General features: G+C 53.1%; 1 protein-coding gene across 1 annotated transcript; it reads left to right on the forward strand.

The window, feature by feature from the left end:
- The first annotated feature begins 348 nt into the window (after window positions 1-348).
- NELFA (negative elongation factor complex member A) lies at window positions 349-23974 on the forward strand. The gene is made up of 11 exons (XM_065877526.1): window positions 349-637; window positions 16025-16196; window positions 17490-17651; window positions 19011-19100; window positions 20556-20686; window positions 20776-20845; window positions 21021-21109; window positions 21887-21998; window positions 22714-22997; window positions 23106-23205; window positions 23313-23974. The coding sequence occupies exons 1-11, from the start codon at window positions 428-430 to the stop codon at window positions 23495-23497; spliced, it is 1605 nt and encodes a 534-aa protein (XP_065733598.1). The 5' UTR covers window positions 349-427; the 3' UTR covers window positions 23498-23974.
- Window positions 23975-24525: the final 551 nt, after the last annotated feature.

Raw genomic sequence — 24525 nt, forward strand, 5'->3', positions numbered from 1 at the left:
GCAAATATTTCCCTAAATGTCTTTCTGACCTCGACAACCTCGCTCCCAGCGGCGCGGGACCCCGGCGTCCTGGCCGCCCCCCGGCGGCCGTCCGTGGAGGGGCGGGGCCCCTCGCCAGCCGCCGCGTCGGGGTTCTGTCCACTTCAGGGCTGAAGGGGGCGTAGGTCGGCCGAGCCAGCCCACGCCTCTGCTAACGTCATCTTCCGCGGCCCTCGAGATCGGGCCACGGGCGCCGCCATGTTACGTTACGGCGGCCGGCGGCCGGTCCTCGCGCCGCCGCGAAGCGTCTCTCCGAGGCCCCGCCTCCTCTGGTGACGTCACAGCCGCTCGCCCTGCGGGCGCCGCCATGTTGAGGGTCCTCGCCGCGGGCGCGTAGGTGTCCTCATAAGATGCCGGCTCGGCAGTGGCCGGCTTTTTCCCCCTCAAGATGGCGTCCATGCGGGAGAGCGACACGGGCCTGTGGCTGCACAACAAGCTGGGGGCCACGGACGAGCTGTGGGCGCCGCCCAGCATCGCGTCCCTGCTCACGGCTGCGGTTATCGACAACATCCGCCTCTGTTTCCACGGCCTCTCGTCGGCCGTGAAGCTCAAGCTGCTGCTCGGGACGCTGCACCTCCCGCGCCGCACGGTGGACGAGGTGAGGCGGGCGGCGGTGCGGACGCGGGGCCGGTCTCCCCCTCGGGGCCGCGCCTCCCCGGGACCCGAGACGCCGGCCCTAGCGGACCCTCCTCCCCCGCTCCCGCCCCTCCCCTCCCCCCTCCCGCCCCTCGGACCCTCGCAGTTCGCGGACCCGTTCCCCCTCCTCACCGCCCCCCCGCGGTGGACGCGAGCCCTAGGCTGCCCGCCTGCACCTGTCGGAGCCGCGGGCGAGGTGCCCGGACGGGGGGAGGGGGGGAGGGCTGTCGGGGGCCCGCCTCGGGCTCAGCGCCCACCTCGGTTTTCTTGCTTTCACCTGTCGGGGTACCCACCCGGTTCGGTCACCCTGCGCACTGGGTTCTTGCCACACGCTCGTGTTCTTGCATCGTTCTCATCAGTGGGTCTGTCCGACTTGTTCTCTGCTTGTTTTCCTTAACGGTAAATTGTGTCGCTTTGTGCGCAAAGTAAGTAGTTTTTCAAAATGTTGAGGCGCCGTAGTTGTTTAAACGTTCCCCAACTACTGTCGCAGTGACTGCCCCGTTATTGTAGTTGATAGCTGGTTTTTTTTATATATAACGTGTACAAGAAAAACAGAATAAAGTTGAGTCCAGAGACCTCCCCCACCTGTTCCGGATCACAACCCTTGCCCTCTCCCCTCGCTCACTTTGGGAGGTGATCACTTCTCTGCCATTCCTTGTGATTTATCAGTTGTATAGGCGTTTTTCAGCAGTACAGTTTGGTTTTGCCTGGCTTGAACTTAATGTTACGGTATCATATCGTGTGTTTCGCGTGAGTGATGTGGGTGTGTCTGTCTTCTTCGTGTTGACACCTTGACACATTCATCCAACCTGCGGCCCCGCTGTGGTTTAATTTTCACTGCTGACTAGTGTCCCATTCTCTGAGTATGCCTGTGGTTGGGCATCTTTTCATGTGCTCATTATTTGATGTCCTTTTTTGTTAATTGTTCAAGAAAAAATTTTCCCCCGATGTATTTTTTTCATTGCTTTGTAGGAGTTTTATTTATTATTATTTTTTAAACATTTATTTATTGCCACAATGCCCGGCTTGCAGGATCTTAGTTCCCGGACCAGGGATTGAACCCTAGCAGTGGAAACGTGGAGTCCTAACCACTGGACCGCCAGGGAATTCCCGCTTTGTACGAGTTTTTTAAAAAATAAATTTTGAATAGCAGCCTTTTTTCGGATGTGTATGTTGCAGATTTCTTCCAGTTGTGTCTTGATTTAGCTTTCTCCATGGAGCCTTCAGAGTCACAGAAGCTCTTAGCTGTATCTAAGCAGGTGTACTCTTAGGATATGCTTCCCTGCTGGGGGGCCGAGGGTGGGAACTCCCTGTTGTCTTGTCAGAGATGTCCAGTTTTGCCTTCCGCCTATACAGAGCCTTTCTCCTGTGCAGAGTCCTCCAAGAACCTGGCCTGGGGTGGGTGGAAGTTTGTCTCCCGCATAACCTGTTTATTAACCATACTTGTCCTGAGTTCATGGCCAAAACTTTAAATAAGAAAAAGCCATTTTTGGCCGAAGCCGTGTTGGGATCGAAGCCTGGCCACAATGCTTGCCCTTGAACAGGTCTCAGTAATTAAGGATCTTAAGGGAAGTGAGAGAATGCAGGAACAAAGGAAAAGCAGTTAAGAAATGGTAGTTCGGCGATAAAGCAGAGTCCTAGTTCTTCCTCCAGGGATGTAAGTAATAATCTGATACACATCTTCTGAGTTCTGCAAGAGCTAAGACCCCCACCCAGGCGGAGGGTGGAATGATGACCTTGAGCCATGTGACTTGCGTCAACCACCAAAGCCCCCTCATGAATATGCATGTACCCTTAGCTTGAAACTTCCTCACTTTTGGCGTCGGGAAAGATCCTGCTGTTCCCCTTACTGGCTGCGAGGAATACATCCTTCCTTCTTCTTGGCTTGGTGTGTCTTTTGACTCAACACTCATCAAGAGGTGAACCCGGTTTGGGGGTAACAATTGTAGTAGATGTGGACATGAATGAATACTGAATTTTATCAAATGTTCATAATGTCCATTGACATATAGTTGGCCACATTTACAGAATAGCATTGTGTTTTTTGTTTTTGTTTTTGTTTTTTGGCTGCCTTGGGTCTTCATTGATGGGCGGGCTTTCTCTAGTTGTGGTGAGCGGGGACTACTCCTTGTTGCGGTGCGCGGGCTTCTCATTGCAGTGGCTTCTCTTGTTGCGGAGCACGGGCTCTAGGCACGCGGGCTTCAGTAGTTGTGGCACGTGGGCTCAGTAGTTGTGGCTCGCGGGCTCTAGAGCACAGGCGCAGTAGTTGTGGCTCACGGGCTTAGGTGCTCCGCGGCACATGGGATCTTCCCAGACCAAGGATGGAGCCCGTGTCCTCTGCATTGGCAGGTGGATTCTTAACCACTGCGCCACCAGGGAGGTCCCAGAATAGCATTAGCTGTTAACCAACCTGGCATATCCCTAACTTGGTCGTTTTATATGTAGGATTTTATTGTTCTGGTATTTTGTGTAGGAATCTTGTATCTGTGATCATGGGTGAGATTAACCTCTAATTTTACTTTCCCAGACTGTCTTTGTCAGATATTGGTGTTGAAGTTATGCTACCCTTATAAAAGGAGTGGTAATGTATCTTCTATTTTCTCTTCTTTGGAAAGTTTGTCTAACAATGGAATTATTTCTTTCTAAATGTTTGGTAGAACTTAGTGATAAAGCCATCTGGGGGCCTGGATTTTCTTTGTGGGAACATATTTTAGTGTTGATGCTTGGTTTTATGTTCTTCGTAAGTAAAATTTTCTGGATATTATATATTTTCTAGTGATTTGACAGTTCCTATTAAAACTTCAAATGTATTAGCATAAAGCAGATAATAACATTCTCTTATCATTTTTTTTTTTTTTTTTTTTTTTTTTGCGGTACGCGGGCCTCTCACTGTTGTGGCCTCTCCCGTTGCGGAGCACAGGCTCCGGACGCACAGGCCCAGCGGCCATGGCTCACGGGCCCAGCTGCTCCGCGGCATGTGGGATCCTCCCGGACCGGGACACGAACCCGTGTCCCCTGCATCGGCAGGCGGACTCTCAACCACTGCGCCGCCAGGGAAGCCCCTCTTATCATTTTTAAAAAAATGTTTATTTTGGCTGTGCTGGGTCTTCGTTGCAGCTTGCGGACTCCTAGTTGCGGCATGCATGTGGGATCTAGTTCCTTGACCAGGGATTGAACCTGGGCCCCCTGCACTGGGAGTGCAGAGTCTTACCCACTGGACCACCAGGGAGGTCCCACAGGTTATTTTATTTATTTATTCGGTTGCACTGGGAGTTAAGTTGCAGCATTCGGGCTCCTTAGTTGTGGCATGTGAACTCTTAGTTACGGCATGCATGTGGGATCTAGTTCCCTGACCAGGGATCGAACCCAGGGTTCGAACCCTGACCAGGGATCAAACCCAGGCCCCCTGCATTGGGAGCACGGAGTCTTATCCACTGCGCCACCAGTGAAGTCCTGGTTATTTTCTAATCACTGCGTCCTACGAGTTTTGTTAGTGTTTTCATTACCAAGTCACAATATTTTGTAATTTCTATGATGATTTCCTCACTGACCCTTTTGTAATTTAGAAATGTTTCTTAATCTCCATACATTGGAGGGAGGGAGGTTTTAGTTATGTTTTTACGAGTGATTTCTGGCTGGATTGAGTGCTTGTCAGCGAATATAGTCTATATTATTTCAGTCATTTGAAATTTAAGATTTGCTTAATGGCAAAATATATGGTCAGTTTTTGTAAACATTGCAAGTGAGTTTCAGAAGCATTTTTATGATCGAGTTTTGTGATCCATTGCCCAGTATATGTTCATTCGGTCAAATTTGTTTAATCGTGTTGTACAGGTCTACTGTATTCTTACTGATTTAAAAAAATTTATCAGTTAATGAGGGGATGTGTTTATCTCTGTTGTGATTATGGATTTGTCTAGTCCTTATAGTTCTATCAACTTTTGCTTTCTACATTTTGAGGTTATGTTATCAGGTGCACACAAGTTTGGAATTGTTACTGTTGCCTTGTGAACTGAACCATGGATCTTTATATAGCGGTCTCTATAGTTGGTAATGTTCTGTCTGCTTTTGTCCAGCATTGATATAGGTATACCAGCTTTCCTTCATTGATTTTTTAAAATACATAGTTTGTTCTTGGATTCTGTCTGCATTACAAGAAATTATAATGAAGAACTTGCTTAGCTAGGTTGAAAATGAACTAGGCCATTCTGGATAATTTAGTTTCCTGAAAGGCATTTTTAGTATATATTCAGTGTTAAACAACAAAACAAAACAAACTTTCCAAAACATCCCAATTCACTTAGCTATTTTAATTGTCTTTCTTTAGGGTCTGATACCTTAGGGGATAACATTCTGAAGATTAAGCTTTTTTACCTGGGACCATAGATACAGGGGGACTAGATGGCTGGGCTGTGTGTGTTCTGCACTGCATTAGCCAGGGGTCTCCAGAGAAACAGAACAAACAGGATGCGTGTGTACCTTACGTATACCTATATATAACATATGGGAGGGAGCGGGGAGAGTTGCTGGTTTTTATTGAAAGGAATTGGCTCACAAAAGCCTCCTGAGAAGTCCCGGGAGCTGCAGCCAGAAAGTGTGAGACCCAGGAGAGCTAAAGTGTAGTTCCAGTCTAAAAAGCCAGCAGGTCGGAGACCCAAGAAGAGCCAGTATTTCATCCAAGTCCCAAGACTGGAAAAGACCGAAGTCTCAGTTCAACAGCCAGGCAGAAGGAGTTCCGTCTTACTCAGCCTGTTGGTTCTGTTCAGGTCTTCAATTGATTGAATGAGGGACATCCACATTAGGGAGGGCAGTCTGCAATCCAGATGTTAATCTCATCCAGAAACACCCTCAGAGACACACCAAGAATAACTTTTGACCCCTTGGCTGGGACATATAAAAGTAAACATCGTACACAGCGTCTGCTACAACTGGAGTTTCTTAATGAAATCTCGAAACCAGTTCACTTGTTTTGTGATGTATCTATTTCTCTTAAAAGCTAAGTCAGCAACAGTTCTTAACTAATAGGAGGGAAGAGGAAAAGAGATTTTAATGGTCCAGTATTTTAGTTTATTCAGTGAGGGGTACAGAAGTGATTTAGGGCCCCTGCTCTCAGAGAATTTAGAATTTGGTCCAGGAAGTAAGAATGATGTCAGGAGGCAATGTACATGAGGTGTTTTGCTAACTACAGAGTGTCGTAAAATGTAAATACTGACTTTATAATGTTTTAGCTGTGTTTGAAAGGGCTTTGAGGAACCTGTAAATGCTGCTGCTGATAAAACCAGTGACCCCTCTTGTCCAAGTCCTTAGCATTGCCAGCAAAGGAAGTTTTAGGGAGAGTTTTAGGGCTGCCTGAGGTAACTCTTTAATATGTAAAATTATCCAACTCGTGAGACTGCTGTGGGAAGCCTGGGGATTCCAGTGATCAGTGACTGGGATAGCTACGTATTTATCACCTGGGGTAACAGATCAGGCCAGCTGCCAAGTGAATAAGAAACAGTGTTTCCCCAAGGACATGTCACAGTTGTGAATTGTCACGGCATGCCCTTTAATCACTATGGCTGCCTTATTCACTGAGAAACTCTGTTGTCTAAAAATCACAGACTTGGGCTTCCCTGGTGGCGCAATGGTTAAGAATCCGCCTGCCAACGCAGACGACACAGGTTCGAGCCCTGGTCCAGGAAGATCCCACACGCTGCGGAGCAGTTGGGCCCGTGTGCCACAACTACTGAGCCCGTGCTCTAGAGCCCGTGAGCCACAACTACTGAGCCCACGTGCCACAACTACTGAAGCCCATGCGCCTAGAGCCTGTGCTCCGCAACAAGAGAAGCCACCCCTCACCACAACTAGAGAAAGCCCGCGCACAGCAACAAAGACCCAACGCAGCCAAAAATAAATAAATTTTTTAAAAAATGAAAATCACAGACTCTCGGAAACTGCTGTTTAAAGTCATATCAGTAATAGTGAAACATCCCACTTGTGCTTGGAGGATCTAAGACACTTTGACACAAAGAAGCAGCCTCAGTTTCCAGCCCAGGTGCAGAGGCTCGGATAAGGGGTGTGTGAGCATGACACCCACGTCTCTCACTGTTGTTGTTTCTAAGGAAACTGGACCCAGGTCCACCTGACAGTTCTGACACTGACCTTTTACACACAGACTCACCACTTCATTGGAATTTTACCTAAACTCCACTGTCCCCCAGAGTCAAGTACCTCAGTCATTTCCTTTCTGTGGTCGGGTGCCCATAGTGCCTCTGGCGTGGGACTCCAGTGGTCCCAGCGAGTCAGTAACTTGATGTCAGGCCATAGGATTGCCCCTGAGGGCCTTGGGCCCATTGGCCCAGGACAGTGGCTTCACTCTGTAGTTCTGCAATTTCCTAGGATGTGTTTTGGTGAAAAAATTTTTTAAAATTTATCCTACAAAGTTTGTTGGGCTTCTTGAAATTGTGATTATCTTTCATCTGTTAATTCTTAACAATTTCCTCTATAGACCTTGCCTTGGTCCCAGTTTCTGTTCCCTTTCTCTCTGAATCTCCAGTCAGGTGTGTGGGAGACTTCCCTCTGTTTTCTGTGCAGCCTCTTTGGTATTTTCAAGCCGTTTTTTTCCCTGCCTGTTATGATCTGGGTAGCATCGGACTTATTCCGTCTCTTTCTTATTCTGTTGTTAAACTTATTTACTGATTTCCCTTCAAAGTCTCTTCTGTTTAGCTTCTCTGTTTTATTCCCACATCCTACTCCACTTTCCCCATAGGTGGCAACTTGCCCTCTTCTCTTCTGTTACGTGTTTTTTTGTGAGTGTTCTTTAAAAATGTGTATTGTTTTTAGGGACTTTTTTCATTTGAAGTATAATTGACATAAACCTTGAAAGTGTACAGTGTGATGTGCACACCTGTAAAACCATTACAGTGAAGATAACATTCTCCTCCTGCCTCTTTGTAACCGTCCTGTCCCTCTCCCTGTGCTGAGTAATCACCGATCTCCTTTCTGTCTCCATAGCTTGGTTGGCATTTCCTGGAATGTTACATTAATAGTGCTGTTTTTGTCTGGCTCTCAGCATCCTTATCTTGAGTTCACGCTTGTGTTTTGTGTATTAGTAGCTCGTAACTCTTCCTGCCGAGTAGTGTCCCTCTGAATGGACGTGTTTACATGTATGGACAGGTCCTTGTGTGGACTGTCGCCGCTTCTCTAGAGGAGACACCTGGGAGAGGACGGGCAGGTCCCCTGCTAGGAGACTGCCGAACTGCTTTCCAGGGTGCTTGTATCATTTCAGTATCCCCAGAGGAGTGTGAAGGTCATGGTGGGTTTTTTTAATGCAAACACTCTAGTAGGTTTCAGTTTACGTTTCCATGGTGACTAAAGGTGGTGAGGCTTTCTGGTAAAGTGTTTGCTCAAATTGGGGTGGGGGGATGCATGTATTTTTAATTGATATAAATTCTGTTGTCTTACATATCTCAGTTTTTGTAAACAAAATGTGTTTTTAATATCCACTTGTGTTGCGTTCATCTAACCCTAGGGTTGGCAAACTGAGGCCTGTGACTTGTTTTCTGTACAGTCTGTAAACTAAGAATGTTTTGAGCATTATTAAAGGGTTAGTGAAAAAAGATGAGACAGAGCTGCGTAGCCCCCAGGGCCTGAAGTAGTCAGTCTCTGGCCCTTTACAGAAAAGTGTGCCAACTCCTGACCTGCTCAGCTGTACCCTGACTGTCGCCACCCCCATGCACGCCGCCCTCCAGCACTGATAGCAGGCTGCCCGCAGCTCAGCCACAGCAGTCCTGCTGTGACACAAAGCTCCTTACCCGTGGGTTGCTGTGAACATTTACTTGGAATCTATGCCCAGGAGTGGGATTGTTGGGTCATAGAAGGTATTTGCGTAAGTGGTGGCATTGAGGTGCCCGCACTGTGGGCACCTGTGCCATCTCCCTCACCCCCCAGCACTTGGCCTTGTCCACTTTTCTGCTTTTGCAAATCAGTGGTTGGAAAGTGCTGCGGTGTGTTCATTTGGGTTTTTTTCCAGTTCATTTGAGGTATCTGTGGCTGGGTTTGCTGCCGTCTCAGATTTCCTCTTTGTACGTTGCCCATTAATAACCCCTGCCTGTGTTTTATTGGGGTTGCTATCCTCTTGTTGATTTGCGGGGCCTCTTTGTATATTTTAATGTTGAACACTGCTGGTTTTGAACATTACAGAGCCATCTGCCTGCTAGACTTCCCATTTGCTCATCACCTTTCCTTTAAGGCACAGTAGTATGTTTTTGGCTCATGGTTTGTGTTTTGAAGTTTTGTTTAAGAAGTCATTAAATGTGCTGCTTTTGTTTCTCCTCACTTTGTAGCTCTCCTGTTCAGAGATCCACCTCTAATGCCTCAGTACTACCTACACCTCATTTGTATGGTTGGATGGGGAGAAGGTGTTATTTTTCTCTGTTCTGAGCCCAGGGTTCCCAGCCATGCATTGAAATGCAAGCCAACTCTCCTTTTCTTGTGGATTTGTGGTGCCATGTGTGTCTGTGTGTGTGATGTTCCAGCAGCCCACGCCAGTCTGCCCTCTTGGCAAGAACTGGAAGCCCCTCACTTACTCTGCATCTGTCTCCCCCCAGAGACCCATAAAAGCTTATTACTAGGAGAGTGCGAAAGGCAGGATTCTCACTGAGGATTTTATTTAATCTAAAGGCTCAGGCTCCCATAGCAAAAATACCATAAACTTGGTGATTTACATAATAGACATTTATTTTCATACAATTTTGGATGATGGAAAGAAAGCCCACGATGAACTGTTCGTCTGAGCTGGCTGACTCAGTTTCTTGTGAGGGCCCTCTTCCTGGCTTGCAGATGGCAGCCTTCCGGCTGTGTGCTCAGCCGTGGCAGGAGAGAGCGAGCCCTGCCCTGGGGGCTCTGTTATAAGGACACTAATCCCATTCATCAAGGCCCAGCCCTCACACCTAGTCACCTCCCAAAGATTAGGGTTTCAGCATGTGAACTTGAGGGGGGACACAAACATTCAGCTCACAACAGTGGTCTTTTTTGTCTTTAACCTCCCCTTTTTTTCTCCTCAAACGTTTTTGTAAAATCTTGTCCAGTTGCCTCATGGTAGTTGTATTAGTTTGCAGTAAAGTACCATAGAGTAGATGTCTTTGAACAACGAAGTGTGTTATCTCACAGCTCTGAGTGGCCAGGAGTCAAATCCATGCCTCTCTCCGAACTTCTCGTGGCCTCAGGTATTCTTTGGCTGGTAGGGGCATTGCTCTAGTCCTGTGACCGGCTTCTCCACAGGAGCCTTCATGTCATCTTCCCTCTGTGTGTGTTCATCTCTGTCCAGATACCCCCTTTTTATAAGGATGCTAGTTGTGTTGGATTACGACCCTTTTGAATGACCCCATTTTAACTCGATGACCTCCATAAAGGCCCTGTCTCCAAATAAGGTCAGATTCTGAGGTCCTGGGGTAAGGACTCCAACAAATCTTGAAGGGGCACAGTTCAACCTATAGCAGTAGGTTTTTGTGAACACAAGTGAGTCCTCAGTTTCTTTAGTGCTCACCTGTGAGCTTTTTGAGACCAGGTCCTGTGTCTTGTGTGTCTCTGTATCCCTAATACCCCACTTTGCCAGGCCCTTAGTGGAGGGGGCCCCCGTGTCTGTAGGATGGATGAGTTATAGAGATTCACACTAATTGCAAATCCGTCTTGGTGATGCTTCCATACCAGTGCCCACGCTGTAGCTGCATTCTTTTTCCTGCCTCACAGGACCTACTTTATCTACTTGGTCTCCCGTCCCGTTGGTGGACATGCAGCTGTTTCCTGTCTTTTGCTGCAGTGAATCCTCTCAGGTGTGCAAGGTAACTAGAGGATACATTCTTCTTCTTCTTTTTTTTTTGTAGTTTTTATTTATTTTTATTGAAATATATTAATAATTGACTTAACGGTGTTGTGTTTCAGGGGTACAGCAAAGTGATTCAGTTACACATACACGCATACACGCATACATACATATTCTTTTTCAGATTCTTTTCCCTTATAGGGTATTACAAAATATTGAGTGTAGTTTCCTGTGCTATACAGTAGGTCCTTGTTGGTTATCTCTTTTATATATAGTAGTGTGTATATTTTAATCCCAAACTCCTAATTTATTTCTCCCTCCCCTGCTTTGGTAACCATACGTTTGTCTTCTATGTCTGTGGGTCTATTTCTGTTTTGTGTATAAGTTCATTTGTACCATTTTTCTTAGATTTCACAAGTAAATAATATCATACAATATTTGTCTTTTTTTGACTTCACTTAGTATGATAATCTCTGGGTCCATCCATGGCATTATTTCATTGTTTTTATGTCTGAGTAATGTTCCATTGTATATATGTACCGCATCTTCTTTATCCGTTCCTCTGTTGATGGACACTTAGGTTGCTTCCGTGTCCTGGCTGTTGTAAGTAGTGCTGCGGTGAACACTGGGGTGTGTGTACCTTTTAGAGTTAGACTTTTCGCCTTATATATGCCCAGGAGTGGGATTGTAGGATCATACGGTAGCTCTATTTTTAGTTTTTTGTAGAACCTCCATACTGTTCTCCATAGTGGCTGCACCAGTTTACATCCCCACCAACAGTGTAGGAGAGGGGTCCCTTTTCTCCACAGCCTCTCCAGCATTTATTACTTGTAGACTTTTTGATGATGGCCGTTCTGACCGGCGTGAGGTGGTACCTCATTGTACTTCTGATTTGCATTTCTCTAATAATTACCGATGTTGAGCATCTTTTCATGTGCCTTTGGGCCGTTTGTATGTCTTCTTTAAAGAAATGTCTATTTAGATCTTCTACCTATTTTTTGATTTGGTTTTTTTTATATTGAGTTTTATGAGCTGTTTGTATATTTTGGAGATTAATCCCTTGTTGGTTGCATCACTTACAAATATTTTCTCCATTTTGTAGGTTGTCTTTTTGTTCATGGTTCCTTTATTTTTGTTTTTGTTCCCATTACTCTAGGAGATGGATCCAAAAATATATTGCTGTGATTTATGTCAAAAAGTGTTCTGCCTGTGTTTTCCTCTAAGAGTTTTATAGTATCGGGTCTTGCATTTAGATCTCTAATCCAGAGGATAAATTCTAGGAGGTGCTAATTGCTCAGGCAAAAAGCACATACGTCATAAATTGTGATGAGTATCACTAAAATAAAGTTAGTAGAGGGAATTCCCTGGCGGTCCAGTGGTTAGGACTCCATGCTTTCACTGCCGAGGGCGTGGCTTCGATCCTTGGTCGGGGAACTAAGATCCTGCAAGCTGCGCCGTGCGGCCAAAAATTTAAAAGAATAAATAAAATAAACTTAGTAGAGGTTACGCCCATTGAAGTTCTTGTCAGTGTGTGGTCGCCTGCTCCCTGGGAGGTGTTCTCGCTCCTGCCAGACGCTGTTCCGAGTGCTGAATCCCCAGATGTCTGCGAGCCACTGCTGCTAACGCACTGCCAGGCTGTCCTGGGAGTGCTGACAGATTCGGGGTTTGGCCTGAGATGGTTGGACTCTGGAGCGTGTGCCACAGAGCCCTTCGCCATCATGCCCGTCCTCCCAGGCGGGCCAGCAGGGGCCACCCCGCTCCGCCCTGCCCATCCCTGAAGTGGGAATTGTATCTCCTCCTACGTTTATTTTGCATTTCTCTTATGTTGAATGAGGCTGAGCATCCTTGGCATTTTTTAAAGTTTTAAATCATTTTTCTAGTGGTAAACTTAAAAAATTGACATGTAAGATCAATCCCTATATATGTGTGTTTGTTCTTTATATATATAGACATCTGTAAAATATACACACTCATATATATGTGTGCATTTTTTTTTAATTGCCTGTGATAGGAGTTGCAAAGTATTTTTTTCACCCAGTTTGCCATTTCTCTTGATTTAATTCAGGGAATTTGGAGCTTTTTGGTGGTTTTCCATGGGAAAAATACTTAAGTAGTAAAATTCAAATTCATGTCTTTTATGGCTCCTTGGTTTAGAATCATAACTACAGAGGGCTTCTTCCTTAGCAGTCATACAAAAGAAAGACTTCTATGGTTTCTCCTTGTGCTTTTACAGTCTCATTTCTCAAATTGAAATCTGATCCATTTGAAGTTTATCTGGGAATAAAGTGAGAGGTAAGGAACGTATTTAATCAGGTGGCATTTGTAATTTTAATGTCTGGTAAAATCGATCTTCCTCTTGTTACCTTAAAAAAATTTTTTTTTCTTATTTTTGTTTATTGCTTTTCTCATAGGAAGTTTAGAATCAGATTGTCCAGTTCTGTGAAGAAAATATTTCTGCAACTTGAGTGGGATCACCCTAGACTTACAGATTACTGAGGGAAAGTGTCTGTCTTTATGGTATTGAAAGCACCATACACCTTGTCATCCATTCAAGCATTTTGGGGGGCTCCTTGTCATTGTAATGCATTCTTAGAGATTTAGTGACGTCTTCAGTCTGTTTTGAGGTATGGTCTTTTTATTGATTTTGTTACCTCTTGTTGTCTTGCTGTGTCTTGAGCTCATTTCTCTGCTTTATGTCCTTAGTTTAGAGAGTTTAAAAAGTCATGGCGCTCTAGCTGGTCATAAGCGTCGTGTGCTCAGTAGAAGCGTGTCTAGCGGTTACTGGTGTTTTCTGTCCTGTCCTCTTTCCGTTTGACTCTCGGTTCCTTGTCTGCTGGTTCCTGCACTATTGTGACTCCTCTGAACTGAAGCATGTGCTTCCTGGCCCAGCTTTTACAGGAGCTCCGTGTCAGGGAGGGCCAGAGCCGTGTTCCAGGTGACAAGGACCGTCCCTTGGTCACAGGCCTGCCCTTGCCGGCCCACTGCCAGGCTGCCCCCTCCAGAGACAGCTCAGCTGTGCTTCCTGGGCACCCGGACTTCTGACATCTGGGAACATGGTGCCCAACCAGGGCCAGGGACACTCCCGCCTCCAGGCAGGAGCCCAGGTGTGACGCCAACTTGGGAGACGTCTGCAGCTTGCCTTATGGCCCCCTGTTTTTTTCCTCATACAGTTTCTCAAACTGAGATATTCGCATAGGATTCATTCTTTTAAAGTGTACAAATCCGTGGTTATGGTACATCACGGTGCATCAGATTTCAGGTCATTGCCACTACCTGACACCAGAACGTTTTCGTCTCTCTGAGAAGGAAACCCCTAGCTCACTGGCAGTCACTCCCTGTCCCCACCCCAGCCCCAGGACCACCGTCCCACCCCCCGGGCCTGTGGGTGACCTGTCCTGGACATTTCACACGCACAGAGCCATCCGGCGTGTGCTCTCTCAGGTCTGGCTGCTTTCACAGAGCTTCATGTTTCACGGTTCACCACATCGTCACGTCGTGTGTCTTTTTATTGCCAAATAATGTTTCTTTGTATAGATAAACCACATTTTGGTCATCCATTCATCAGATGATGGCCTTGGAGTTGCTTCCACTTTGGGGTTGTTACAAATACAGCCAGCCATTCACGTGTGAGTTTTTGGGTAGACATACGTTTTCAGTTCTTTTGGGTCTGTACCTGGGAGTGGAGTTGTTAGCTCACGTGGTTATCTGTCATTTTTCTTTTAAATTTGGCCGCGCGGCCTTGTGGATCTCAGTTCCCTGGCCAGGGGTTGAACCCGTGCCTCAGCTGTGCAAGCACAGAGTCCTAACCACTAGACCACCAGGGAGCTGCCCGTTTGTCTTTCTGGGGAAGCGCCAGATGGTTTCTCTAATGGCCGCACCATCTTACAGCCTGCGCCCTGCCCCAGGCAGCGTCAGAGGGCTGCAGGTCCCCTGCCCCTTGGCCCTCTCTGCAGTTCTGGGCCCGGGCGTGGGAGGTAGCTCCTCCTGCTGGGCCACCTCAGTTCCATTTGCAGGCTCCTCCCTCCCCATCACCTGGGCGTCCCCTCATGCGCAGTGTGTGTGTGTCTCTCGTTCCTAATGCTTTGGGGTGACTGCCGAGGGCGCAGCCTGCCATCTGTGTGGAGCTACTTAGTTTGGGACTTAGGTATGAGGGGGGGCTTCTTTGTTATGTTTTTTATATAACTTTAGTTTGCCAGGGACACGTTTTCACTCTTTAACTCATAGTAAGTGACAGATAAAATTGTTTTTCATTTCGTGCCTTTTGGTTTTGTTTTTGCGGTACACCGGCCTCTCACTGTTGGCCTTTTGTTTTTAATGTAGGAAAGAGTTGATAGCTCAGCTAAATACAAGGGGGGAAGGTGGTAGACGGGCTCATTCTTCTAAAACATCAAAAAAGCCCCCAGCACAAACGTTAAAAATAAATAAGCGTTTACCATTTTTGCCACACGTCAAAAGAACTTATTTCCATGTATTTCAAGAGACAGCCTTTTAGAGTTGGGTCAGCTGGCACCCGGCCCTGTGCTTGGCCAAGGGGAGGCACCCAGCCTCAGGCGGGAATGCCAGAGCCTTGACGCTTCGACCTCGGCTGTGCGTGGGCCTGGGGGGATGCGGGGCTCAGCCAGGCATTCCGTCTGGACCACCGCCGGAGGCGGGCCGGGGCTTCCGGGGCAGGTGAGGGGATCCTGATTCCTGAGGGTGGTGGGAAGCTGGGCATGAGGGTTCAGCCAGAGCCTGAGGGGATGGATGTATCAGCGCAGGCGAGGGGGAGCTGCCAGGTGAGGGGTGACAGGTGGACCAGGAGCTTGGGTGGGAGAGGGCAGGTGTGAGGGGGGCCATGTTCAGGCTTGGGCCCGCGTCTGGGCCTTAAGCAGCGGTGACCGCGGGCCGCTGTGGCCACTTGAACCTGTGGGAGGAAGCGGCACCTCGAGCGCAGCAGACACGCCGGCCACGGCCTGTCCCCGGGAGCCAGGTCCTGGGGGGGGGGGGACCGGCCTCCTGCGGGCTCTCCTCTGTCACGTGAGCCCGTCACATGGCCATGGGGCGTGCGGGGACTTGGCCCTGTTCTCCCAGCGGCCTTCCGTACCCAGTCCCTTCCCAGCCGCCGCAGGTGCCGAGCCGCGGCGTTGGCCTGCCCACCCCGGTGCTCCCCACACCCCAGACGCCCCAGTGGCAGGTTCCCCAGTAGGGGGCGGGAACGGCCCCCCCGTCCTGGGCGGCCCTTCTGTTTGCCGGGCCGCTGCACCGGGAGGCGGTGGGGAGATGCGCGGGCAGCCGGCGAGGTGTGGGCATGCGGCGGGGGGTGGGGGGGGTGGTGTGTGTGTGTGTGTGTGTGTGTGTGTGTGTGTGTGTGGCTCTCCTGAGGGCGGGGCCGGCATGGGGGCGGTGGCTGAAGAGGCTGGGCCCCGCCCCGTGCGCGCAGAAGCTCCGGCAGGCTTGAAGGGGGCTCCTTCCCGTGTCTGAACGAGCAAAGGTGCGCCCCGCAGGCCTGAGCCAGGGGTGGCAGGGTGGGGTCGGCGACAAGGACTGCCATCTCTCCTCTCCCGGCAGATGAAGGGTGCCCTCACAGAGATCATCCAGCTCGCCACCCTGGACTCGGACCCCTGGGTTCTCATGGTGGCCGACATTCTGAAGTCCTTTCCTGACACCGGATCTCTTAACCTTGACCTCGAAGAGCAGAATCCCAACGTTCAGGATATTTTAGGAGAACTTAGAGAAAAGGGTAGGTTGGGTGTGTTTGCTTTACGCCGGGTGGAGGGAGATGGGTCGTCCTTTAAACCCTCTTTTGTAACATGAGTTTGACTTCGAGAGTGTCACGTGCCGTGCTGTGTAGTGCTGGCTGTATCCGTGCACCCCTGCCCCGGGCGCTGCTGGCTGGCTTCTGGCCAGTCTTTGACAGGAGCAGCCCAGAGGCTCCCTCCTCACTGTCCGTGCTTTATCTTTCACATTCACGCACCCCTCTCCGCACTCAGCTCCATGAGGGCACGGGCTCTGCCCACTCAGAGCCTAGAACATTCCCTGGCATGGAGTAGATGCTCATAACTGTGTGTTGAAAATATCAGCAGTTTACTTGTCTGGAACACGAACTGAAAACCACTTAGAACATATAAAGATGGGAAGGTCTGTTCCTCCCCTGAATTCCTCTCCTAGTTTGGAGAATTGGAACTGCAGCCCTTTAAAGATGGAACCTGTGCCCCTGCGGTCCCGCAGGGGCGGTGGCCTGGCCGTCCCCAGGGGTGGTTGCCAGTGCCTCTTCTTAACTGCGAGATGATCGCTCTTACTCTGTAGGCTTTCGCTTGTCTTGTAACTGCCCACAAGCTACATGGATGCTTCCAGAGCATTGGAACGCAAACCCAAGATGTTTCTGTCCTGGTGATTAGCTGGATGAGGGTCCAGACAGGTCCACGCCCTCCTGGGTGTCCTCTCTCTGGTGGGAGGGGCCTGCTCTGTCTTCTACCCAGGGGCTTCTGGGCGTGCCTCCCGGGGGCAGGAAGAACAGCGGTGGCACTGGTGTCTGCTCCCCACCCAGGGCCTTCTCCCGAGCTCTAACTGCCTGGTAAACCCACAGACGTGGGGAACATGCCTGGGTGCTTCTTGTGAGGGCCAGGATTCAGAGGGTCCAGGAGAAACCATCTGTGGGGGCCGTGGGGACTGAGGGGGAACCCAGGATGGCCACGGGCTTCCCCTTCCTACAGTGCTTGCTCTAGGGGTGCACAGAGCCCCTTCCAAACGTAGCTGATGGACATCTGTGGTGGGGCCCGGGTGCTTCTGCCTTTAAAAAGCTCCACGGGGATTCTGCTGAGCCCTCCTGTCCTGTCCTTGACCTTTGGCCCAGGTTGGTGGCCTTGACTGTGGCCTTTGGCAGGCAGGCAGTGGATACTTGTTTTCTGTTTTGAGATCGAAGCAGAAGCTCCACTGCTATAAACAGGAAACTGTGCGTTTTCATATTCGCGGTGAAAATCGGGCCTGTGTAAGGGAAATGCACCTCCTAACGTGTTGGTTCTCGAACGAGCAGTGAACGAGTGTGAGGCGTCGGCCATGCTCCCGCTGGAGTGCCAGTACTTGAATAAAAACGCCCTGACGACCCTCGCTGGGCCCCTCACTCCCCCAGTGAAACATTTTCAGTTGAAAAGGAAGCCGAAGAGTGCCACGCTGAGGGCCGAGCTCCTGCAGAAATGTGAGTCCCGCTGTCGGCACGCGGGTGTGGGGCGGGTGCGCCTGGCCTAGGGGGCACTGGGACTCGTCGGGACCCTCCTCAGCGGGGGCTGCCTTGCCCGGCCTGGAAGGTCCAGCAGATTTGGGAAAACTGACTGCCGAGCAAATCATGCTTTTGTTCTATGTCTGTAGTTTTTATTTTTAGATTTCTTTTTAGGTTTTATGGTACTTAACTGTCTTTTAAAGACAAGAGTTCTACGTAGTTTTTTTTTTATTAGAAATTTATTGATTGCTATGCTAAACTGTGTGTTCTAAAAATCTACTTTAGAAACTTCCGAATTTTCAGGTTAAAATATTTGTAATCTTTGTTCCAAAAATGAAATCTGTACCAACTGAGTCACACAGGTGATGAGACAGGCAGCCTGGAAGAGATTGGGGAGGCTGGGTCCTAACTCCCGTAGCCCTGCCACATTCTTGCAGATGATCTCAATTTGACTTTAAAGATGTTTGGTCATTTTATTCATGTTTTTTAAAGTAGTGGTTTCTAAAATGTACATGGAAGATACTTGCTCGGAAAAAGGCCAGGAAATGGATTCCTTTGACTGGTAGCAGAACTTTTACTGCAAGTGGCTGTGGTGTTGGTATTAATAACCCGTATAAATGCCCTGTTTTCAAAGAACCCCAATAAAACACAGCAGCCATCGTGACTCTCGGTTCCGGATGGACAGCGTCCTGGGGTCAGCCCTGCGCTGTGGCTTCATGGAGCTGGCAGTGCGCGGCCCGGGCCCCCAGCCCCCCACGGCAGAACCTGGTGCCGGGTGGGCGTGGGGCTCCGTCCCTCCCCGAGCTTGTTTCCTGCCTCACGTTGATGCTTCTGTGAAGGGAAGGGTGAGGTTGTGCCAGGCGACCACCCACCAGTGAGGAGGCTTCATCGGGGCCCCTCCCGCACCCCACCCCGGGAGGTGCAGCCTCCAGGGCCCTACTTGCTGCAAGTGTAGTTCTCTACACCAGGCGTCCCCAACCCCGGGGCCACGGACCGGTACCACGGGCTGTTAGGAGCCGGGCTGCGCAGCAGGAGGTGAGCGGCGGGCGAAGGAGCGAGCGAAGCTTCATCTGCCGCTCCCCGCCACTCGCGTTACCTCCTGAACCATCCCCTGCCAGCCCCAGTACGAGGAAAAATTGTCTTCCACGAAACCGAAACCGGTCCCTGTTGCCAAAAAGGTTGGGGACCGCTGCCCTACACAGAAAGCATAGTTGTAAGTTTGAAAGCAGACAAGCTAGCATTTGTGCTCCAGTCCTTACAACTCGACCTTCTTTGTAAATCCCACGGATGGAGGCGCTGTCATCGGTGGGCACTGACGCAGGCCACCTTGTCTTACAGCCACCGAGACCGCCCAGCAGCTGAAGAGGAGTGCAGGGGTGCCCTTCCATGCCAAGGGCCGGGGGCTGCTGCGGAAGATGGACACCACGAGTAAGGCCGGGCCGCTGCGGGGTCGGAGGGGAGGGCTCGCCCTTCCTCGGGAGCACAGTCGTTGAACTTTGACCTGACTGGGCCACGGGCCCTGCGGTGCTGCCGGCTCTGTTGTGTGAAATGAGGGGGGCTCTTCCGCTTACGGAGGGTCCGGAAGGCTCCGCCTGAGATGAGGAGAGACCGGGATTGGAGGGAGACGCTCAGTCTCGGTTCTCGCTCGTCCTTATGGCCGTGGAGGGCATGGGCCGCCGCCTCTGCCCCAGGTCCTGCCGCCTGCGGCCCCGTGCCTGCCCCAGGTTCTCCGTGGGGCGAGGGCTCTGCAAGCTCGAGGCTGACCGGGCCGCCGTCGTGTCGTCGGGTCTGCGCCCTCGTCCCTCCCTCGGGGCCGGAGCGCACCTCTTGCTCCCTGCCCACCCCACGCTGCCCAGGCCCAGGGCCGACCGGACAGGGCAGGTGGGTTGGTGAGAGCTGCAGCCAGGCTGCCACAGGAGCCTGAGGGGGCTCGTGGGGGTCCTCCCTGCGGGGCCCACAGCACTCAGGTGGGAGCTGCCGTCTTGGTGTCGGCCGACTCGGCACTGTGGTGGTGGGGGGGCCCGGTCCCGTCTCCTCAGGGCCCGCTGTTGCCCCGGGTGCCCCTGGAAGTGCATCAGGTTGACATGGGGCCCTCACTGTAATGTCCCTGCCTGCCCCCCACGTGCCAGTCCCCCTGACAAAGCTCCCCTCACCTTCCTTTCCACACTCCGGCCGGGCGCCCCGACCCAGCGTGCCCACGGTGTGGTTCAGGGGTGCTTCCTGCTTCCCTGCCCTGTCCCATTGGCCGTGCCAAGGGGCCACCTGTGCACCGGGCCTGGGATGCCGTACATGATCTTGGTGTGAGTCAGCCCTGGTGTCTGCTCGCTGAGCACTGGGGTGGGTCCCAGTGGCAGGAATGGGGAGGCACTGGATGCCTGGGGAAGGGGCCAGGCCCCCTTCAGAAGGAGCCGTTCCTCATGTGTCAGGTGCCTTCCCCTTGAGAGAGATGAGGGACCGGGCCCAGGGGAAGAGGGAGGGTGATTCTGGCTGCAGCGTGGGCCCTCTAGCCTGTAACACCTCTGTTAACCCCGAGGTGCAAGAAAGAAATGGAAGCTGAGAGTCCTGTCTGTGGTGATAAAGGACTCGGTGTGTTACGCTCGATGGGTGCAGGTGTGGCGTCTCTGTTGGTTTGGCAACTTGGGCAGAGACGTCAGTTTGGCTGTGGTGTCGCTGGTTGCCACGGCGTGGGCAGGCCGACCCGATGCCCCGGTGCTTGGGCACAGGGAGGTGCCCCTGGCACCTGCCCTCGCGGAGGCGCAGCACTTCGGGGGAGCACTTGGCAGGCCGGCAGGGGCGGCTCTGGCAGAGACGGGCAAGCGGAATACGCGGCGGTGGCGGAGTAGCCGCTCTGCGAGGCCCCCTGACGGCCCATCCTCTCCGCAGCCCCGCTCAAAGGCATCCCGAAGCAGGCGCCCTTCCGAAGCCCCACCGCCCCCAGCGTCTTCAGCCCCGCGGGGAACCGCACTGCCATCCCGCCGTCCAGGACGCCCCTGCGGAAGGAGAGGGGCGTGAAGGTGGGCGTGTCCCCTGGCAGCCCCGCCCGCACGGGACCAGCCGCGCTCCTTCCGCGGGGCTGAGGGTGGGCTTCTGTCTGTGTCGGCAGCTCCTCGACATCTCCGAGCTCGATATGGTCGGGGCCGGCCGGGAGGCCAAGAGGAGGAGGAAGACCCTGGGTGCGTATTGGGGCCTGTCCGCCCGCGGAGGCCCTGGTCTCTCGTCTGCCGAGACCGAGACCGCCTCCGGCTGGAGAGGGGCGAGCCTGCGGGGCAGACCTGTCCTCAGAGTCACCGCCGCCTCGGGCCGGGAGGGCCGCCGCCCGGGGCGCTGAGGCCTGTGCTCTGCCCGCAGACGCGGAGGCGGTGGAGAAGCCAGCCAAGGAAGAGACGGTCGTGGAGAACGCCACCCCCGACTACGCGGCCGGCCTGGTGTCCACACAGGTGAGGGCTGCAGGGCGGCGGGCGGCCGGAGCACGTGCCCCCATTCCCAGCGTTAGCCGCGGAGGCACGTTCCGTGGGAGCACATGCGTGGATGCACACGTATGTACGTGGACACACGCAGAAGAGGTGGCGCCGGCGGGGCACTGGCGTGCCCGCGGGCCCAGGTTTGGACAGCGCCACGCGCTCAGGGCTCCTCGGCGTCCCCTGTCCCGCAGGGGTGGTAGGGCGGCCTTGCGGGAGGCCCCTCGCTGCCGGTGCGGCCTGCCTGGAGGGGCTGGGCAGCCAGGCGCCGTGTGTCACGTCGGTCATTTCTGGGTGGTGGGAAACTTCTCATTGCAGGGCTGTGTTTTCTTACTCTATTGAAAGGAGTGTCTTCCTTTTCTCATATGCTTTTGTGGTTTAAAAAAAAAAATTTCTTCTTACCTCAAAGATGGCTGGTTTGGGAGGGTCCCTAACCAAACAGGGACAGCCTCGCCCCACCCCGCGCCCTCCCAACAAGGCAGCTCCAGGATGGGGGCGGCGGCAGGGCCGGACGCTTGGGGCCCAGCACTGCTGAGCACGGGGCTCCTGGCCTGGAGCAGTCTCCATCCCTGGGGACAGCAGTGTCCCCGGTCCTGCTCCCGGGGGTGGGGGCCCTCCTGTGGGGCTGGAGGTTCGGGTTCACGCTGGGCCGAGACGCTGAGGCCCACAGAGGAGCCGGCCCCATCCAGGACTGGGAGAGGCTCACGCTGAGCCCCCGGGCTGCTTTTGAGAGGAACCACGGTCTCTGTCTTCTAGAAACTCGGGTCTCTGAACAACGAGCCTGCACTGCCGTCCACGAGCTACCTGCCGGCTACACCCAGTGTGGTCCCTGCCTCATCCTACATCCCCAGCTCCGAGGCCCCGCCAGGTGAGCGGGCACCCAGAGCGGGCAGCACCCACCAGGCAGGGAGCAGCATCTTCCCAGGACTCGCCCACGTGGTGCTTCCTTGGGTGTCAGGACCTCTGCTGGTGCCGCTGGGGCCGGAAGACCCTCCTGCCCAGCACGAGCTTCGAGAAGTAAACCCAGGGGTTTCAGCCGCTTTGCCCTTCACGGGGCCAGACAGGCAGCGCCCCTTGTGCGGTGCCAGGCGTGAGGCCCAGTGTGTGAGCGGGAGGCGGGCTGCTGAGGTTGCAGTGCCTCAGGGTCCGGGGTCCTCACGTAGCCCTACAGTTTGAGAAAGGAGGCGCGGAAGGAAAGGTAGAGGGGGATCCGTGGGTTCTGCTCCAAGGTGTTTGCTCCCCGGGCTCAGCGTCGCCTGCCCGGGGAGGGGGAGCTTGGCCTCGGGGAGAGGGTGGCCAGAGAGGGCCTGGGGGTCAGGTAGGCTTGCTGGGCTCCAGGAAGCAGCCCTCCGTCCCCTCGCCAGCACCCAGGAGCCCACTAGCACCTGGACGTCTTACCTGCTGGTCTCAGAAGGCCTGAGCCCTCTGGCTCCCGGCTGGGGCTCTCGGGGGCATGTGCCCCGTGCCCAGAGGCGCCGCCCGGGGCTCGCACCCCAGCTGCGGGCAGGAGGGCCCAGGCACTTCTCTCGGAGGTGGGGTCCCTGGCCCTGCCGGCCGCCCCCCAGGCCTCGCTCTGCTTGCAGCCCCGCCTGCCCGGGAAGCCAGCCTGCAGGCCAGCCGGCCCCCCGAGGAGCCCAGCGCCCCCAGCCCCGCGCTGCCGGCGCAGTTCAAGCAGAGGGCGCCCCTGTACAACAGCGGCCTCAGCCCTGCAGCGCCCACACCTGCGGCGCCCACCTCGCCCCTGACGCCCACCACGCCCCCGGCCATCGCCCCCGCCACCCAGACGCCTCCGGTGGCCATGGTGGCCCCCCAGGCCCAGGCCCAGCCCCCCGCCCAGCAGCAGCCCAAGAAGAACCTGTCACTCACGGTAGGTGTGTGGGGCGGGGGTGGGGTGGGGTGGGGTGTGTGTGTGCGGCCCCGCCCGCAGCAGGGGCGCCGGCAGGGCCCAGCACCCAGCCCTGCTCCTCCACCGCAGAGAGAGCAGATGTTTGCCGCGCAGGAGATGTTCAAGACGGCCAACAAGGTCACACGGCCCGAGAAGGCCCTCATCCTGGGCTTCATGGCTGGCTCCCGAGGTGGGTCCACGGCCGGTCCTGGGGGGTGGGGGGCCCGGGTCCTGCAGGGGTTGGGGGATGCCCCCGCGCCCCCAGGCCCCCGCCCAAGCGGCCCCTGCCCCCCTCAGAGAACCCGTGCCAGGAACAGGGCGACGTGATCCAGATCAAGCTGAGCGAGCACACAGAGGACCTGCCCAAGTCGGACGGCCAGGGCAGCACCACCATGCTGGTGGACACGGTCTTCGAGATGAACTACGCCACGGGCCAGTGGACGCGCTTCAAGAAGTACAAGCCCATGGCCAACGCGTCCTAGGCCGCCGCCGTGCCAGCGAGGCCCAGCCCACTTGAGCTCTGGGTTCAGTTTCTCTGGGGTGTTTTGGACTTTCTAAATTTTAACATGGGTCCCTTTTGTGTGGCTTCAGACACTTCTCTGCGTTCGGTGTTTAGCCCCGAGAGGTGTAACTTCCTAATCTTGGCGCCAGCTCTGCCCGTTAGACTTCCGCCTTTTCTCGTGTTTTCTTCAGTCCCGCTGAGCGCGAGAGAGGGCCTTTCTTGCTCGTGCATCCCCCTCCCCGCCTGCGCGGCTGAGGGACCAAAGGTGGCGCCTGGTGTGTCTGAGAACGGGGCGGGGACGGCCGCCAGTGCCCAGGGATGGGGGATGCCAGGACACGCTCACCACCCACAGGTTTTCTATTTGTCTTTTGTACCGTTGTGAGCATTTAAGACCAGTCCTTGGGTACCTGTTTTCATTGTAAAAACTACCTAATTAAAGTTTAGCTTTTCTAAAGAAGAAGCACCAGAGCTGTGTTTCCAGCCAGCTCGACCTCTCTGCTCTGGGGCCCCAGCCCGTCTCTGGGTGGGTGACGTTGGGGTCAGCCCAGGGGTCACTCCTGGATGACGCGGGCGTGGGGAGCACGTCAGAGGGGCCTGGGGCTCAACCACCTCCGGGGCTGAGAAGGGTCTGCGGCTTCCTCTGCCGACTCTGTCACCTTTAACGGGGGTTGGGGAACCAAATTATAACAGGAAAAAAAGCCTTTTCCCCAAATCAGAACGACACGCACTGTCTACGATACTTGCTGTGCTTCCAAGGCCGCGCTGGCCTCCCCAGATGTCAGGGGACTGCGCCAGACGCTCCAGAGTGACAGACAACTCAGTGACTGGCAGCGGGACTCCCCTGGTGCTTCCGCTGCAGGGGGCGTAGGTGCCGTCCCTGGTCGGGGAACTAAGATCCCGCATGCGGCACAGCGCGACCAAAAAAAAAGAAAGAAAGAAAAGGGACTGGGGGAATGGAAGAGAGACCCAAACTTCAAGATGCAATTCCACATAAAGAAAAAAGCCTTT

The sequence above is a fragment of the Phocoena phocoena genome, chromosome 5 (genome assembly GCF_963924675.1).
Source record: "Phocoena phocoena chromosome 5, mPhoPho1.1, whole genome shotgun sequence".
In the NCBI taxonomy this organism is placed as follows: domain Eukaryota; kingdom Metazoa; phylum Chordata; class Mammalia; order Artiodactyla; family Phocoenidae; genus Phocoena; species Phocoena phocoena.

What these genes read in the sequence shown, in the direction of transcription:
- NELFA (XM_065877526.1), top strand. Translation starts at nt 428, where the DNA reads ATGGCGTCCATGCGGGAGAGCGACACGGGCCTGTGGCTGCACAACAAG. An exon ending in AGGAGAACTTAGAGAAAAGG is followed by an intron (nt 16,197 to 17,489) that starts GTAGGTTGGGTG and finishes TCGAACGAGCAG; the next exon opens with TGAACGAGTGTGAGGCGTCG. An exon ending in GGAAGGAGAGGGGCGTGAAG is followed by an intron (nt 20,687 to 20,775) that starts GTGGGCGTGTCC and finishes CTGTGTCGGCAG; the next exon opens with CTCCTCGACATCTCCGAGCT.